The sequence below is a fragment of the Mesoplodon mirus genome, assembly GCF_964341445.2.
Source record: "Mesoplodon mirus genome assembly, chromosome: 9".
NCBI lineage: Eukaryota > Metazoa > Chordata > Mammalia > Artiodactyla > Ziphiidae > Mesoplodon > Mesoplodon mirus.
In genome coordinates this window covers 44108700-44127063 of record NC_138985.1, presented here as the reverse complement: position 1 = coordinate 44127063, position 18364 = coordinate 44108700, and the positions used below count along the sequence as shown (strand labels likewise).

At 36.1% G+C, this 18364-nt stretch overlaps 1 protein-coding gene across 10 annotated transcripts in view; it reads left to right on the top strand.

The window, feature by feature from the left end:
- Positions 1-18364, top strand: part of HDAC9 (histone deacetylase 9) — a 568543-nt gene that overhangs the window by 177743 nt on the left and 372436 nt on the right. For 7 of the 10 annotated variants that reach the window (XM_082632920.1, XM_082632925.1, XM_082632922.1 and 4 more), the window contains one exon: positions 8025-10650. In XM_082632920.1, coding sequence (XP_082489046.1) covers positions 8025-8339 — 315 coding nt within the window. In that variant the 3' untranslated portion in view covers positions 8340-10650. Of the gene's footprint in view, positions 1-2164; positions 2246-8024; positions 10651-18364 lie in introns of those variants that run through there. The other 3 variants (XM_082632919.1, XM_082632917.1, XM_082632918.1) reach the window with 2 other exon arrangements.

The window sequence follows — 18364 nt, the reverse complement described above, 5'->3', positions numbered from 1 at the left end:
AAAAGCCCCTAATAGTTCTTGTTACACTCTCTTGCTGAGGATTTTATGTTCTGAAAGGCCAGTCTTCCTGTTTCCACTTTTCCCCACCTAAATCCAATCTCCTGTAGCAGCCAGAGAGATCATTTACAAATGCAAATCAAATCATGTCAAGGGCTTCCTAAAAACTCCCCAGTTGCTCCTTATTGTTTGTTGGATAAAATCCAAGTATCTTTTCATGGCCCACAGGCTCTTGCCCCCTCACTGACCTTATCTCCGACTCCCTACCCTTACTCGCTGAGCTCCCACCACCTTGGCCTTCTCTCCAGTCTGTGAGGAGTCTCCTTCCATCTCCTGGAATGAACTGCGAGTCACAGTTCTGTGTGGAATGTTCGACCTCCAGGTGTTCTTGTGATTCGACCTTGGTATTGGAGTCTCTCTCAGCTCAAACCTCAGCTCTTCAGAGTGGCCTTCCTTGCCCATCCAAATTGGACACAGACACCCACTCCTTCCCCCATTATTCCCTATCACATTTAGTTCTACTCTTCAGTTACTTATTTTTTATTTCCCCCTGAGAGACAGAATCTTGCCTGATTGACTGCTCTCTTCCAAGGTCCTGGCATATAGCAAGTGCTCAGTAAAAATTTATTGAATGAATGAAAGTGGGTAACTTTCTCTAAAGAACCGGGAGGAGGAAATTTTCAGTCTCCTTTCTGGAAGTGAACACATAATTGAGTTATTGGAATATTAGGATGTTTTGAGAGCCGAAGAAAGGATATTTTAATTGCTGGCATTGTTTTGGATAGTCATTTAGCATTATAAAAATAAACGCATTTTTATTAAGAATTCATTTGATCCCTAGATTAATTTTATATCTCTTCAATATTGGCAAGAAAGGGTGTTTTTCAGTTTAGACTTTTAACTTATGTGAATAATGGACCAATACTTAGAGAATCTTTCTCTCTTGTTATTTAACTTTGGTTCTGCTGGTTATTTCCCTAAAATGCACAGAAGCAAAATGACATGTAGTATTTTGGCTTGAGTCGGAGTTCTTCTCTAAGTAGACCTCTTGATTTGAAAGCCCTCCAAGCTCTGGTTGTTTTTGAGAACAGTTGGTACATACCTAATCTATTTGTGAATTGAGGCAGAATTTTATCATTATTTTTAAATCTAGTTTCCTTGGAGCTTAAGGGAAGGGTTTTATTTTCCAAAAGAAGTATTTTACATTTATTTAAAAGGAAAAAAAAACTTATGCTATTACCATTCCCGAAGTAAAATCTGTCTTAAAATCTGAGGCAAAATAAGAAAGTGATGAATAGGGTTGAAGGTCATTTTGCATGGTTTAATTCAAACACTTGTGCTGAATGGTTTGTTGGCAATTTCAGAAAATCAGATGTCTATCAGAAACAGATTTACTCCTTATATACTCCTGTTCTTAGTTTGATATTCCATATCTAAAGATATTTGTGGGGACATGAAGGATTTCTGTGGCTAAAGTTCAAAATATAAAATTTAAAGATATTTTACTCAAAAGCACTATGCTTATGTTGGTTTCTAGAATTTTATCAAACAATGTAACTTACACAGAGATGGACTTAAACAGGTCAATGTGTAAAGCTTAGCAGCACAGCCTTTAAATATTATTTAATGAATTTTACACCATTTGCCAATAGATTACATGATGTTCAACATGGAAATTATGTTGAACATCATATAATATAACAAAGTCCAAACGTTGAAATTGTGGACTTGCTATAGTTATGACCCTAGCAGGGATTGATAAGAATTCAAGAGTCGAGTTATAATACTTGAAGCTGTGAGCAGTTTGGATAAATTATCATGCTATCTGGTCTATAAACTCTCCAGTGTAAGTGTGTATAGTGTGTGTGTTACAAACCCAGAATGGTGATGGACCGCCTGCAGCATTCTTAGTGTTTGGTACAATTGCTGTACAGTAGCATGGAGAATACAGAGACATGCTGACAGATGAGGAAAAGCACAGATAAAAGGAGGAGAAGAAGCTGCTCAGCCATCATCTTCTTTATCTCAGCTGGGTTCCCCACCAAAGTAACTCACCTGGTGTCAGACGAATGACACACAGTGTGTTTTACAGATGGGGCCTCAGCCGAGACTCACGCAGGCTTACACATTTATCTGTCACACAGATGTTTCTTCTTGTGTTTTCTAGCCAGCAAGGCAACAGCTCAGCTTTGCTGGGGGATCACCTCCAGATGTTCAACCAAAGAGAGACCCTGCCACCCCACTGAGAGTAAGCAGACAGCTCCTCCCTGCAGCTGGGGCCACTCAGCAACAGTACAAATTAGAAAAGGGTTTGCTCATACCTTCTTTGTAATGGTCACATTTGTAGTTCAAAAACCCATAGAACACAACATAGTCCAAACACTGGATTTCCTAGTAAATAGTCAGAAACTTACAAATAACAGCAAGTAACTTTTCACTTTAAAAATCTGAAATAAGTCAAACCTGGCAGGCCGGTTTTCTGTGACTTTTGTTTGCAGATTTTCTTGATGTTTATTGCTGATTTTTCCACTCCGGCAAATTTGACTGTTTAAAAAAAAACAGCTTGAGTCAAATATCTAAAAAAAAATAAGTGTAGGTTAACTCCCTCTGTGCATTTATATTTTGCAAAACCGTCTCCAGGAGATCCCATTTACTTCTTTTGTATTTTTTGAAACTTCACAAAGAGCATGTTTTATTCCATAAATGGTGAAAAAGTAGTAGTTATTATTCACGTGGATACTGGCATTCGCCTCATAACCTGGGGAAAAAAACATGTCAAAGCTTTGTTGCTAAGTTTTCAGATATTTATGAAGACAAGTGAGAGAGAAACAAGGATAAATCCTAGGTTTTGGACTCGTGCAACTGGGTAATGCTGTTTACTCAGATGAGAAAAATTAGATGATCAATCCATTTGGGTGCAATGGGAATAAAGGTTATCTTTGAGCTACTTAAAGTTTCTGATGCCTATTGGATATTTTAGATCTAAGTGATGACGTATGGTAAGCAGCTGAATATGCAAGTTTGGAGCTCAGGGGAGACATTGGAATTGTTTATATGAATTCAGTTGTCATTGGAATATAGCCGTTTGAGAGGAGAATGCAGCGGAAGGGTATAAAAAGTTCTAGGTGTCTTCTCTTCTCTGGAGATGACTCGGCTTTTACTTGGGGATGAAATTTCTTCTCTGTAAAATAAGGATTTGAAGAATGTTATTAGAAAATTTCCAATTCCAACATTTTATATCTATATGATCTCCACTCATAAGTCACTGTTTTGTGTCAAGAAGCATTTCTTTTACAAACCCGTAAGGAATTCTGCCCTTGGAAGAGATCATTTTGCCATCTGGCCTTCTTGTCCAGTTATCACAGCATTATCCATTCTGGCACTTTTCTCCCTCGTGTTTCCTTTAGTCCAGCAGAAGTGTAGATGAAGCCAGAGGCACCGGAACAAACAGTATTGTTTCTGTGTTGTACACTGGAAATTGTTATACACACTTTCATGTATGTCGCTATGTCAGTGCGGTGGTAAATACCAAATGTGATTCATGGACTAAATGATATGATTTCTGGGCACTCCGTTGACCTCAGAAATACATTAACAGATCGGATTTTCTGTTAAAGGTTTTCTGTTAAAAATGTGCATATGATTTATTCTGTAACCACTCAGCATTTTGTCAGTATTAAAGATTTTCTTTGATGTATTTGCTATCTGTAGGAAATTATATTTCAGTAAATTCACATACATCTTGTCTGGTTTGGCTGCACCACTGTTAGTAATATCAATCTCTTACTTTCAAAGATGCTATGATTGGGGCTTCCCTGGTGGTGCAGTGGTTGAGAGTCCACCTGCCGATGCAGGGGACACGGGTTCGTGCCCCGGTCCAGGAAGATCCCACATGCCGCAGAGCGGTTAGGCCCGTGAGCCATGGCCGCTGAGCCTGCGCGTCCGGAGCCTGTGCTCCATAACAGGAGAGGCCACAACAGTGAGAGGCCCGGTACCATACACACACACACACACACACACACAAAAGATGCTATGATTTTGTCATGTTTTCTTTTCTAAAATGCTTCATCCTGACTGCACCTGTTAATATCCTATTTCAAGTGCCACTGGATTTGGTATTTACACAGTCTTTACTGACTTTAACGAGAGAGATTTCAGTCAAATAGTGTGGATGAAAGCCTAGTTGGCGAGAATTCTAAAGAGAATGGGACAAGAGAAATGAAGACAATGAAGAGAAATAACTCAAGAAGTTTTACTGTGAAGGAAGGTACATAATGGGTTTGGGGGGGTGGTGGTCAAGGGAGGTTTCATTTAAAATGGATGATAAGACTAAAGGTGTCCAAGTGGAAGGACTGCAGCAGAGGAGGGAAATGAGTGCTGGAGGACAGAGTGGATACCTGCAGGAATGGATAGGACCCAGGGCATTAAGCTGAGGGGTTGACTAACATAGGGCTGCAGACCTTTCTTTCACTGTAACAGGAGGAAGAGTGAGTGGGACAGCTTGGTAGAAGAATGTTGAGTTTCTCTGTGATGCTTCTATTTGCTCACCGAAATAAGAAGCAAAGGTAGCAGGAGTGAGGAAGAGGTCTGGATATTAGAGGTTTGAGGAAAGAGGAAGTAATTTGAAATAGTCATTGAAAGAGTGGGAGAAAATTAACTAGAGAAATGTACTAGGATTTCCAGGCAGGACTGAGGGTCCATTTGAGGGTTATGATCACAAATTTGAAGAAAAACACTCAGCATGACTGTAATCTGTTTATTTGTTTCCTAGCTTATTCAGCTGCTTGGGTTTGGCAGGGATTTAGTATTAACCAAGGTTAGAAGTCTTACTTATACAGTAAAATCCATATTGAAAAGGGCAGAGGAGTTGAAGATAATAAGCGAGGGATTTTTATTGATGGAGAATGGAACCTAGTCCAGCAAGGAAGGAAGTCGGGGAACGAGGGCGGTGCGGTGATGGGCAGTGAGGATGTGGTAGGCTCAGTAGCTTGGAAGACGCTCCAGAGGTGAGGAATGATTGGGGCCAGAATACTCTGAGGGTGAGCCAGAAGAAAGAAATGATGTTTGAAATTAAGGTTTAGGAGAGTGTACAGTTACCAGCGAAGACCAGGTCATTGGGAGCTGAGGTAGGGTGGAGGACAAGACCATTGGAGGTTAGGAGGTCAAGGCAGTGAGAGGCCATGCTGGAACTGAAGCTGAGGAGAGAAATAGCAACAGGAAAGTCTTTTTACTTAGCGGGTGGCATCTGTAACTTGGTTATTAAATACTCCCTGTAGTCAAACATCCAGAAGCTGGATAAGATGCAGAGTCACCCACAGGAAGCAGGAACTTTTGACGTGGCATTTCCTGGACACTGGTCATGTGCTCTCTGGCTGACCTTTCATGAATGGCCTTTATTTCCTGTCCTGTGGCCACACATCCCATAGAGTTTTTTTTTTCTTTTGCCCTCACAGAGGCTCTTATGGGCAGGATCGTTTGACCACCTTGTGGAGGCGTCTCTTTGACCCACCGGTATCCTTGGCCCATCAGCTCTGATGAACTAGCTCCCGTGAACCTTTCCAGCAAAGCTTTGGTAGCAAGAGGGGGACTTTCTACAACTCAGTACATCCATCCGTAAGATGAATTGCAGCAGTCTTCTGGCAGATAGTCTCTCTGAGGGGCTCTTGCAGCCTCCTTCACCTGACTAGTACTTTTTCTAAGTAAATCTCTTCTCCCCACAAAATTCTCTAACCTGCTCTTGTATGTCATCCTAGGTGAGTGATGGAGGTCAAAGTTGCAGGCCTGGCTGATGAGCTCTCTGTCTCTCTCTCTTTCTTTCTCTCTCTCTTTCTCTGTCTCTCTCTCTCTCTCTGAAAAATGAGTGGGTGTTTGTCACCCAGTGTTCTTATCCCTGGTGTCCCAGCTAAAACTGGAGCTTTTCAATTAAAACCCTGCTTGTTTTCTGTGGTGTTAGATGTTTTTTTCCCTAGCCAATTAAATGGAATTTTACAATTGTGTAGTCAGAGTCCAGGAATATTACATTGTCTCTTTCCTCCAAAATCTCAGCAGTGTTCAAGTTATTATGTATTTAAGACAAGAAGAGCTGATAAGTGTTCACGATTGGTACAAAAGTCCTGCAGATAGTTTCCTAAAAAGTACTTAAAAACATTTAAAGCATGGTGGGATGAATGTTCTCCTTATACTGTCCAGGAATAGACGTTAGATTGTAGGCATGAAGGAAATTAATATTTAAGTTTACCTTCTTCATTTTGATATGAGTTTTGATTGGTATGTATTCTCTTTGCTTGATCATGTCTAGATTAGGATTAGTGATGTTTAGGTCTTATATATGGTTTATCCTAAGTTATATTTTATTTCTCTAGAAGCTTATTCACAACCCAAATATATTGTAAACTGTGTTACCCTCTCCAAAATCGTCTTCCAGCTTTCTCTCCCTGTCTTCCTGTGCTCAAACCCCACTGGGCTTTCAATGGCTCAAATGCACGGGACTCCTCTTTCAGTCCACACACTGTGCCTTCTGCCAGAAGTGCTCCCTCCCCTGATTTCCACTCCTGACACACACAAAATGACTCCTGTCCATGCTTCATCTTTCATGTCTCAGCCTAAACATAGCCCTTCCTCAGTGAAACCTTCCTTAATAGTCCACACTTCCCCTCGACACCAACTAGTGTGTTTTCTTATAACACCCTGTGTTTCTTTTTTTTTTCATTTACCACACTTGAAAAGAAGAACAGATTTATGTATCTATTTGGTGCCTTTCTAACACTCTAAACTATAAGCTCCATGAGGGCAGGGCAGTGGCTGTTTTCCCAGTGCCTAGCAGGGTGTCTTGAACATAGTTGGCACTCAGTAAATATTTGTTGAGCAAATGAATGAAAACTCCCAGGATAATTCTACTACAGTGAAATTGAAAGGCTTTGTCAGCATATGCAGGGCCATTTGAGGTTGTGAGGATTGGAGGAACATCTAAGAGGTTAAGACACCCTGCAAAGTTTGAGTTCTTATGTATTCTAACTCTACTAAACACTCTATGTGTTTAGTTTTAAAAACATAGTTAGGTGTGAGTGGGAGGTAAATTTGAATTTTTCATAGAAAAATCTGTATTCATGATTTTTGTGGTGGTATTCTAACCGTGCTGCTCATTATAATAATTGGTGTGTTGCTTACATGGGCATTGACTCAGCAGAAAATTCTAACCACTCTTGAAAACACAGTTCAAGATCTGCAGATGATCAGTCAATAGGGTCCTTGTCAAATAAAACAAAAAGCCTACACGAGATGGAATCATCTTGAGAATTTTTCCCCATATACTGAGCTTTTATACTATGGCATTTCGCTGTTGTTTAAGTTAGGTGTGTTGTCAATTATTTTTTAAAATTATAATTCATACACTTCTGAAGATTAAGTATGATTTAATTTATAAAATAAAAGATCTAAATAACAATTTTCAAATTAAAAAGAATTCCTTGTTTCTTTCCTGTTATTTAATTTACAATTGGATATGTTTATAAAACATTTTTAGTGCTGTCAATTTTTTTTTAATTCCACATCTTTTTAAAGTTCAGGATTTCAAAATCAGTATATCCATGTTTTAGAAGTATATATGAAGGTCTTTTATCATTTGACCATTTAGGTATAGGAAAATTAATAGGCAAGAAGAACTCTTAGCATTTGTGCTTCTGTCTTTTACAGTGGTTGCCATTTGTTGGAAAATGAGACTGTGAAAGTTTCATGGTTTCCATATAAAAAGTTTTTTACTTTTTTCCAAAAGAGTGATGTATCTTTAAAAACCACCTAAAGACTTCACTCCCTGTCTAGGACACCAATACAATATGGAATTGATGGGACTGCTTCAGATTTAGTACTACTGAGGAAGTTTGTTGCATACAAATTCATTCTGAAACGAATGTTCAGAGATTAGACATCAGAGTGTACTGAAGTAGAGTATTAAGAAATCAAAGTGTATATTGCTGCTCTGTTACCACCAAGAACTATTGAATTTTGAACCCCTGAACACTCTCTTCTAGCTGCTTTCGAAATCTATTGAACAACTGAAGCAACCAGGCAGTCACCTCGAGGAAGCGGAGGAAGAGCTTCAGGGGGACCAGGCGATGCAGGAAGACAGAGCGCCCTCTAGTGGCAACAGCACTAGGAGTGACAGCAGTGCTTGTGTGGATGACACATTGGGACAAGTTGGGGCTGTGAAGGTCAAGGAGGAACCAGTGGACAGTGATGAAGATGCTCAGATCCAGGAAATGGAATCTGGGGAGCAGGCTGCTTTTATGCAACAGGTAATAGGCAAAGATTTAGCTCCAGGATTTGTAATTAAAGTCATTATCTGAATATGAAATGCATTGCAGGTTTTGGTAAATGGATATAATTTCCTATCCGATTATATCTCTGAATGATTTGACTTTAGTGTTTAAGGATTCTAATGCAGATATATCTATATATAGATCTTTCTATATACTGATCTCTATATAGATATCAAGGTTTCATTGAAACTCTACCGGTAAGGAAATACCTGTTACACTAAAATTATACTACATCAGTATCCAAGTAATAGGGTTTTAATTCATCCCAAAGCCTGCCCCACCAATTACTTCTAAGGAAAACGAAATCACTGTTGTTTTTAGTTTATCTGTTGAGATCAGTGACTGCTGGATATAGTTTCCCAGTCTGATCAATGAAACATTCTATTAGTTCTTGATTTTTTTGATATGCAGAATTCAATTTTCACATTGTTGTACATAATGTATCATACTACAGTCTTGAACCCTGTTAAAGGTAGTCAGCCCTTTCTTCCTCTCTCTTTTTTGTTAAGTGAAATGTTCTGGTTACTATGCCAGTAGTCCTAGGTTATTGTATAGATTGCAACTGAAAATTTTAGGAATAGAGGTGGTTTTAAATATATAGATGCAAAGTACAGCACAGCACTATTTTAAATATTACATTATGTCTCACCTAGTACTGCTCATTTCATTTTTATCCTGTGTTATTTGATGACATTGTTTATTGAAAAAGATCAAATGAAGCAGATGCAAATGTTGGCAAGAAGTAATGTGCAGCATTATGGTCCAATCAGATACTGTATTGTATCTACAGTTGTGGAAAACATAGTAATGGTGTGATTATTATCTGATATGAAGTCAAAATCATGTTTAAAAGAAGAAGGTGTATCATGTTTGATAATCATTGTCACTAGGATCTCTTTAATATAATTCCATAATGACATGGCATATACCATACTATTTTGGCAAATAAAAATTAGGAAAGTTAGGTTTAACAAAAGAATCTACTTGTACATAATGCACCTTCAGAAGGACTATGTCCTTTGATGTTATGAAATGCAAACAACTTTGAAGGCAACAGTAGACTGTTTATTTAAGTCAGTTCTTTGTCAGGTTCCTGCTGTTCTACAGAAAACTGATTCTATGAGGCTGAACAGGAAATGCCTTGTGGAAACAGGAAGTCCAAGTGATTCATGTACTGAGGAATGTAGGGAAAGAAAAAAAAAACGGAGGATAGTGTTTTACTCTCTCTGTTTTTAAAGGGCACTCTATGAATTGATTTATTGTCTAAGAAAATAACACCACAAGTAGGGAAATTGTTAAGGAAGCTTTTCACTGGAACATTTCCTTCATACTCCCTTTTGATATGTTTACCTTGTTTTATAGGTTTACTTTTGTTAAGCTAGTTAAAGATTCGTTGTATTAAGACCCCTTTAATATGGATAATCCAAATTGACCTAGAATCTTTGTGAGGTTTTTTTCTATTAAAATATTTATATTTCTAAATCCGAGGCATTTTAAGGTGTAGTATCCTGTTTCAAAGGAGATATAGCAGTTTTGCCAAATGTAGACCTTGTACAACTGTATGTTACTGGCACGTGTTGTTTACATTTTGCTGTGACATTTTAAAATATTTCTTAAAAAAGGTTACTGCTAAAGATACATTATCCTTTTTTAAAAAGTCTCCATTCAAATTAAATTAACATAACTAGAAGTTAGAAAGTTTAAAACATTTCCATATAATGCAAGTCCTGATCATTTTGACAAATAGCTGTAATAGGCAACACTTCCTACTACCAACATATTTTGGTTAGTATATTCCTTCAGGTTAAAATGACTTTTTGTCAGTTGTTTTGCATTAAAAATATGACATTCCTAAGATAAAATTGTTTATTTTTCCCATCTCATAAATATACATTTTCTTTAAAGTCTTTTTTCAGTCTCATAAAAAAGGGATAGTGCATCTTTTAAAATACATTTTATTTGGGGAGGAACATGTGGCTGAGCAGGCTTTTGTATAATATTACTGCAAAGATATGTAATCACAAACAAAAAAACCTATTTTTTATAATGTCATTTGAGAGAGCTTCATCAGTACAGTTGGTGGACGTTAATTGTTTGAATTTGATAGTCTTTGAATTTAATCAAGAAACTACCTGGAACCAGTGAAAAGGAAAGCTGGACTTAAATAATCTTAGAGCTAATTGATAAATGTCTCTTTTAAAATCTACTGTATTTATTATAATTTACACCCTTGAAGGTGATCTCTTGTTTTGTGTTGTAAATATATTGTTTGTATGTTTCTCTTCTTGCCTTCTGTTATAAGTCTCTTCCTTTCTCAAATAAAGTTTTTTTTAAAAGATCCCCTTTCATACATATGGCTTTGTGTAAACTTGATATATTTAATCGAATTTGAAGCTCATGCACTAGGTCTCATATACCAAAATATATTGCCATTCTTTGTTGAAACAAGAAAATAAAGATCTTGCAAACAGTTACTTCTAATGCCATTAAAAATAATAAATTCAGCAATAGTGACTTTAACCTGTTTACATCAGCCATTATCACATAGCAAACACATGTAAAATTTGTTGCAGTTTTATTTTCCCTGTGTGGCCTTTTTCGTATGTTATCATCTTTGATGTCAACTTCTAAATATAAAATTTTATATAAATAGATATCAGTTCCTAACTTTGCTCAACTTAAAAAATTATTTTTAAAAAGGTTAATATAATCCCTTGAATATATCAAGCACTCAATAAAATATAAAAATGAATAATTTTCTGTGTATCATAATAGTTATATCTATTAGAGTAAGGACCTGACCTACAAGTATAAAGTGACAGTACATAAATTTAAAGAGAAAAGAGTAATTAAATGACCTCCCCTTATATGGAAACAATTATAATAGTAGTGTGAAGACCAAGGAGCCTGACTCAAGTGAAGGGAACCGGACCATATACATCCAAGGGTTCCTTTTCCTTTTCTTGTCAGTTGCAAGCAAAACTTACTAGTCAGTACTTCATAATGTGTTACTGTGTATTTGGTTCAATAGGTTAAAAATATTTGTTTTATATTCTTTGATTCTCTTTAAACTTCAATAGTGTCACATGAGGTAAAGCTACTCTAATTCTGGAGCTAATATTATGAGTATTATGAAATGGATTATCATTCCATAATGCTGTAAAGTAGATAATTTGGTCAGAATTGTGGAAATACCATTGATGCTAGGCATAATTTCCTGAAAATTGCCTTTGGATGGTAAAATTACAAAATTAACTTGGTACTAGAGATCCTCAAAAAAGAGTTGGAAGAATCAATTAGATAATGATTTTATACTGTGTATCTGATTTCCAAGATGTACAGGGACTGATAACTGCATCAATATTAGAAACTTCTTCAGAAAAATAGTTTTTGCCAGGACCTGCAATGAATAACCATTAGATTTCCTCTTCTGATAGTCAAGAGCTGCCTTCTCCCTGGTGAAGGTGGCTGCTGACATGGAGACTGCTGCTTTTCATAGTTCTAAGAAAGACAGTTTTTAAGAAATTTTTATGTTGTTTCATACTTCTTTTTTTCTAAAGTATGTTAAAAAGGAATTCAGACACTAAACATTTTCTTGAAGCCCGGTACTCAACGGATATACAGGAGGACAACAGCATTTTTTTTAATTTGTGATTTTTTTCCACTAATGTAAATATACAATTGTGGCTGTATAATTATGGGTGAACAATGATAAGTAATCCAGGTGTACAAATTATAAGCATTTATAATCAGGGACTTAGAGATACTAGAGAAGGAGTTTGAGAGGTAGATTACCATTCCCTTTATTATTGGTCATTCCTCCAACTGGATTTTAAAGGGAAAGTAATGGGTGGTTGTGTGCAGGCAATCAAAGAACTCCGGCAAATGAAGCAGGATATTGGGAATATGACTTTACAGAACTAATCTATCTAGGTTTTAAAAGGTCTCTATTCTCATTTAAAGTAACTTCTTTAAGGCTTATAAACTGTAGGGTTTAGACAATGCAACTTTGGGGGACCATCCTGATTTACAAAAAGACTTTTAACTAGTGCAGATATACAATGTACTAGGTATTGTTATAAGCACTTTACATCCTTTAAAGCATTAGTCCTCACAGCAACCTTACAGGGTAGATATTATTGTCCCATTGTAGAGATGAGGGCGCTGGGGCCCAGAGAAGTCAAATCAGGTCAAGGTCACCCAGTTAGTGACAGTCTAGCTCCAGTTTGAACCCAGACATTCCCACACCAGCCCTTGTTCTCAGCCTCTACCACTGAGCTGTATTTGTGCAACAGTTCTTACATGTCCAAGTCTCGCTCCCTCTCTCTCTCGTTCTCTCTCTCTCTTTGCCCATCAGCATTTCCAAACTGTTTTGAACCCATTTTCTCTTTCAGTCATTGCTGTGAGTTAGGAGGTCAGGACTCTTTTTTTATTCTAATTCACAGATGAGCAATCTAACTCTTGTACATTATGTTCAACTGTTTAGAATCATGAAAATTTGTGAGTCTCTTTTTTTCTGACCAGAGCTAGTCCTGAGATGGGGTGAAACAGTGACTGCACTTGGAATTAACTTTTTGGGATAGTGAAAGAGACAAGATTTCAATCAGCTCACAGCTTTCCCTTGCCACTCCTTACGTTCATTCCCCAGCAAAAGGGAGGAGACTTCAGTTTCTAAGCAGTCAGGACACTGCCTTTAAAAACTTTTTTGACGTATCAAGGATGCACTTGATAGTCACTTTGACATAAAATAGTCTGTGTATAGTATTGTAAAAAAAAAGGATGTTCGTCTTGAGTTCTAGACCTCCTAAGTGGTTTTCCTATTGAAAGGTGCATAAAAATTGTCTTGAGGGAAGATGTTGACAATTGAGATTCCTGACCACACCCTGCAGAGGTTCTGATCCTGTTGTACTGACTAGAAGCCCAGGAATCTACATTTTTCAAGCCCTTTGGGAGAGTCTGATTCAGAAACAGTGCTCTGGAGATGGCCAAGGGCCCTAAACCACTTCTTAAAATATGTCTTGATTTTTAATAGCTTTTACCTAAGATTCTTGGATTCTCTGATTCATTGTTTTCATAAGACTGTCTTGCATATTGTTCTATTTCACCTGCATGTTAATTATAGGTCAAGTATAGTTGTAGTATAACTATAGGTTACTGTATTTACTGCTATTACTTCTTTGATAGTGTTTGTCCGTTTTGCTTCTCTCTTCTAATAGAATAATTTCCTAGTCTATTATGGAGTTTGCCAAGACGTGGCAAATTATTTTTCCTCAGAATTTCTGAGCTACTGTGATATGTTGTTTTTTCTTTTTGTGTTTTTTATTGAGATAAAACTCATATAACATAAAATGCACCATTTTATCCATTTTAAAGTGTACAATTCAGTGGTTTTTAGTATATTCATGATGATGCGCAGCCATCACTACTTCCTAATTCCACAACATTTTCATCAACTCAAAGAAATTCTGTACCAGTTAAGTGGACACTCTTCATCCCCCACTCCTCCAACCCCTGGCAACCACTAATCTACTTTATATTCCTATGGATTTTCCTTTTGTGGACATTTTCATATAAATGAAATCATACATTATGTGGCCTTTTATGTGTCTGTGTCTGGCTTCTTTGACTTTGCATAATATTTTCAGGTTCCTCCACATTACAGCGTGTATTAGTACTTCTTATGACTGGATAATATTCTGTTGTATGAATATACTATGTTTTGTTTATCGTTCATCAGTTGATGGACATTTGGGTGGTTTTCACTTTTTGTGTATTATGAATAATGCTGCTCTGCAAATTCGTGTACAGATTTTTATTTTAACATGTTTTCAGTGTTTTGGGGTATATAGCTAGGAGTGAAATTGCTGGGTTATCTGGTAACTCTGTTTAAGTTTTGAGGAACTGCTTAATTGTTTTCCACGGTGGCTGAACTATTTTATATTGCCACCAGCAATCTATGAGGCGTTCCAGTTTCTCCACATCTTCTCTAACACTTGTTATTTTCTTTTTTTTTCTTAAATTGTTGCCATCCTAGTGGATGTGAAATGATCACTGTTGTTTTGATTTCTGTTTCGCTAATGACTAATGATGTTTAACATTTTTTTCATTTATTTATTGGATATTTGCTGACATTTGCTTATCTTCTTTAGAGAACTGTCTATTCAGGTCTCTTGCCCATTTTTTAATTGGCTTGTTTGTCTTTTTTACTGTTGAGTTGTAAGAGATTTTAAATATATTCTGGATACTAAACCGTTATCAGCTATATGAGTTGCAAGTATCTTCTCCCATTCCGTGGGTTGTCTTTTCATCTTCTTGATAGTGTCCTTTGATGCACAAACATTTTTAACTTTGTTGAAGTCTATTCATCTATTTTTTCTTTTGTTATGAATATGTTGCTTAATCCAATGTCACAGAGATTTGCACCTATGTTTCCTTCCAAGTATTTTATAATTTTATAACTTACTTTTAGGTCTCTGATCTGCTTTGAGTTATGTACATTTTTAAATATTCTTCCATGCTTTTGTGTTATTTTTAAAGTGATAAGAACTTACTGATTAATGAACTCCACTTGCTCATCCATCATCTTCATTTTCCTCATTCCTAGTTGATTTTGGTCTTGCTTTTCCATCATTCCTGGTGTTGTCTCTTGTTGCCTTCTAGCTTTTGATGGTGCTTCTTTTTTTTTCTTCTCAATTAAATGCTACAATCTTGATGTTTAATATAGCTAATATAAACTGAGGAAAATCCTAAGTTTATTTTTCCGTTAAGAAATGCTTTTTTTTTTTTTCTGGTGATCTTTAAAAGCTAAAATCAAAGTTATTTTTCTTCATTTATGTGGCTTTAAAATTCTGCCCTGGTTACTCATTTTTACTTATGTCTACCTTGCACTTAAATTGTATGTTGAAGTTATTATGTTCAAGTCTTTGATCTTTGTTCCTCTGTTGACAGAATTTCTGCAAAGAACTGTGTATTTGTACTTTCAAACTGATAGCCACATTTAGCTAGTGAGAATTTAAAATGTGACTGGTATGAATTGAGGTATGCTTTAGTGTAAAATAAACACCAGATTTCAAAGACATAGTATAGAAATATATTAATACTTAAGTAATGATGACATATATTCATTACATATTAAAAGATAGTATATTTTAAATATATTATGTTATATAACATTATTAAAATTAATCTTACTTGCTTTCTTTTACCTCTTTAATGTGGCTATTAGAAAATTTAAGATTGTATATGTAGCTTACATTTGGGGCTCACATTAAATTAATGTTGTACAACACTGCTTTAAGATCATCTTCCTCTCATGTTAATAGACAGATCTCACTACATCATTTCGGAAATAGGTAGGCTATAAAATCTGAACAAATGAGTATTTGCTCTTGCCAGTATCTTTCTATTGCTATAATTTAGTCTAACATAAAGGTATAAAATGTTGTGTTAGAAGAGATCTATGGCATGTTAATGGTTTAAAGGTTTAAAGATCTCTTTCTTTTTTTACCTTAAAGACAACTCAAAGTCTATCACGTGCTTTATTAATACTGTCAGTCTTAAAGACAGTACACTGATTGCTCCACTCTCATCTCAAAGTTAGTAAAAGTTCATCCTCTGTAAAATGTGCTGTTTTTTCTCACTCTTCCATTTCTGTCTTTGGAACTACCATTTAGTCTCTGGGATGGATTATCATGAAGTCACTTTTGATCATCTCCTCTTTATCTCTTATAAGCAGTTGGTATTCCTATTTCTGATTTCCAGCCATCATATCTCTTCACTCTCTCTTTGGCTCTGCTTTCCCTAGTCACTAACATAATTAATACTAAAACAATTTTTTTTTACCATTGCAAGAGCTTCCTTCCACATCAGTGTCCTCTTTACACTAATTCAGTTAACTTACTGTGAAATTCCAATACCACTTTCCCATTCTCTATGGCAGAACATACAGTAATATCTTCCTAATATCTTTATCTAAATGTTATCATGGAACTTCAGTCCTCATAATTCGACCTTTATATTCTGACCAGGCACTTATCCCTCCCAATCTAACTTAATCACTTTCCATGCAAAGCAAATTTCCAACTTGGGATTCCAATTGCATGAGTTTCATCAAGCTTTTTTCACTATCTGGAAAGCGCTTAACTTCCTTTTTCAAACCTTTCTTTGCTTTCTCCTTTATGCCATCTCTGATTTCTCTAACCCGCCTGAATTATTCAATCAACTTAGAATCAATTCCATACAATTTACCATGTAGTTTTTTCTTTCATTATTACCTTTTGCCTTTTGAAGCTAGGGAAAATATCGGGGTTCCTGGAACCACACAAGGAACCTATGAAGTTCTCAATTAAATGCCATTTGAATGATTTTTGTTTTACATTTCTCTTATTCAGATTCCTTAATGGCTAAAGGACATTTTCTTCCCTATTATGATTACAGGTTCACTTTTGTTTTCTAATGTGAAATGTAGACTCATTTTTTACTTGTTGGACTATTTCTTGTGCTGAATGTCTCCATTAGTAACATTTTCTTTAAGGTGGCTCTAGTAATAATCATTACTGTTTAATTTTCATTTTCAGCTAGGGGTAAATGGAAATTTTTTTCTTGATGAATTTATTATTTGATATTACACAAAACTTACTAGTTGATTTTTCATAATTTGTATTCTATATCAATAATTATTCTATTATAATATCTGACACACATTTTTAGATAAAAATACAGTATCTCAATTTTCATGGGCTCTTTATAATCCAGGCATATGAGAGATATTGTGGCTTCAATTCCAGACCACTGCTATAAAGCAAGTATCACAATAAAGTGAGTCACGTGAATTTTTTGGTTTCCCAGTGCATGTAAAAGTTATGTTTACACTATAGTCTATTAAGTGTGCAATAGCATTATGTCAAAAAAATGTGCATACCTTAACTTAAAAATAAAGCTGTCAAGAAAAAATGGCGCCAGTAGACTTGCTTGAGGCACAGTTGCCACAAACCTTCAATCTGTAAAAAATACAGTATCTTTAAGTGAGCAAAGTGAAGCACAATAAAATGAGGTATACCTGCATTATTTTTTCTATATCCATGTAATCTATATAATTTTTGAAAGTTGGAACATGGAAAGAAAACAAAATGATTCGTACTAATCTTAGTAAATCAACCTCATCTTTATGCATATTTAATTAAGGAAAACTATTTCTGAACCTGAAAATTGTGTTGTTTTGACTATGTATACAAAAAACTTGAACAGTGGCATTTCTCGTTGTCTTCGAGATCCATGTGTGAAATTGCATTATAGGTGTAACTGCCTAGTGGTGACAATGCTGATTCTATAGACTGACTGAAGGAGTTCCAACTCTAACTTCATCTACCAGCAACTCCACCTCCAAATTATTTAATTTTGCCAAGCCTCAGTTTACTGGTTTGTTAAACGTGATTAACAATTGTAATATTTATTAGGATGTTACGAGGTTTAAATGGGTTAGTCTGTGTAAATACCAATGTGTGCTAGCAAAATTGAAGCAGAGTAAAAATTAGCAAAAGCTAGTAATATCACTATTAATAACATTACTAAGAACTTCTTGGAACTTTAGTTACTTTATTCTCCTTGGCTGGAACCTACCTCACACTCAGTTTCACTTTTTAGTAATGCATAACTTTCTCTTCAGTAAATAAAAAACCAGAGAACAATACTTCCCCACCTTTTCCATGTCCCAGCACACTCAGAAAATGGCAATAAATATATAGCGTAGGTCCCTGCAGGAGGCTGCTTGGATTGCCCTTCCCTGTCCCAAGGACTGCAAGTAAACAGTCCAGAATTTAAGTGATTGAACTGCAACCCTTTCATGACTCGTCGGGCAATACCCAGGTTGGATTGTTCTTTGGGAGACCCTGTGAGTACATGACTTCTCTTCTTCCTCTCATCCCCTTTCAGTCTATCTCCTTTTATCTCCCATAAAAAGAACCCCAGATTTTTTTCTTCAGATTTCAACGAAGGATTCATCAAATTTAAATCAACTCTAGATATAAATGATCCACATGATCTTCGTGCCAAAG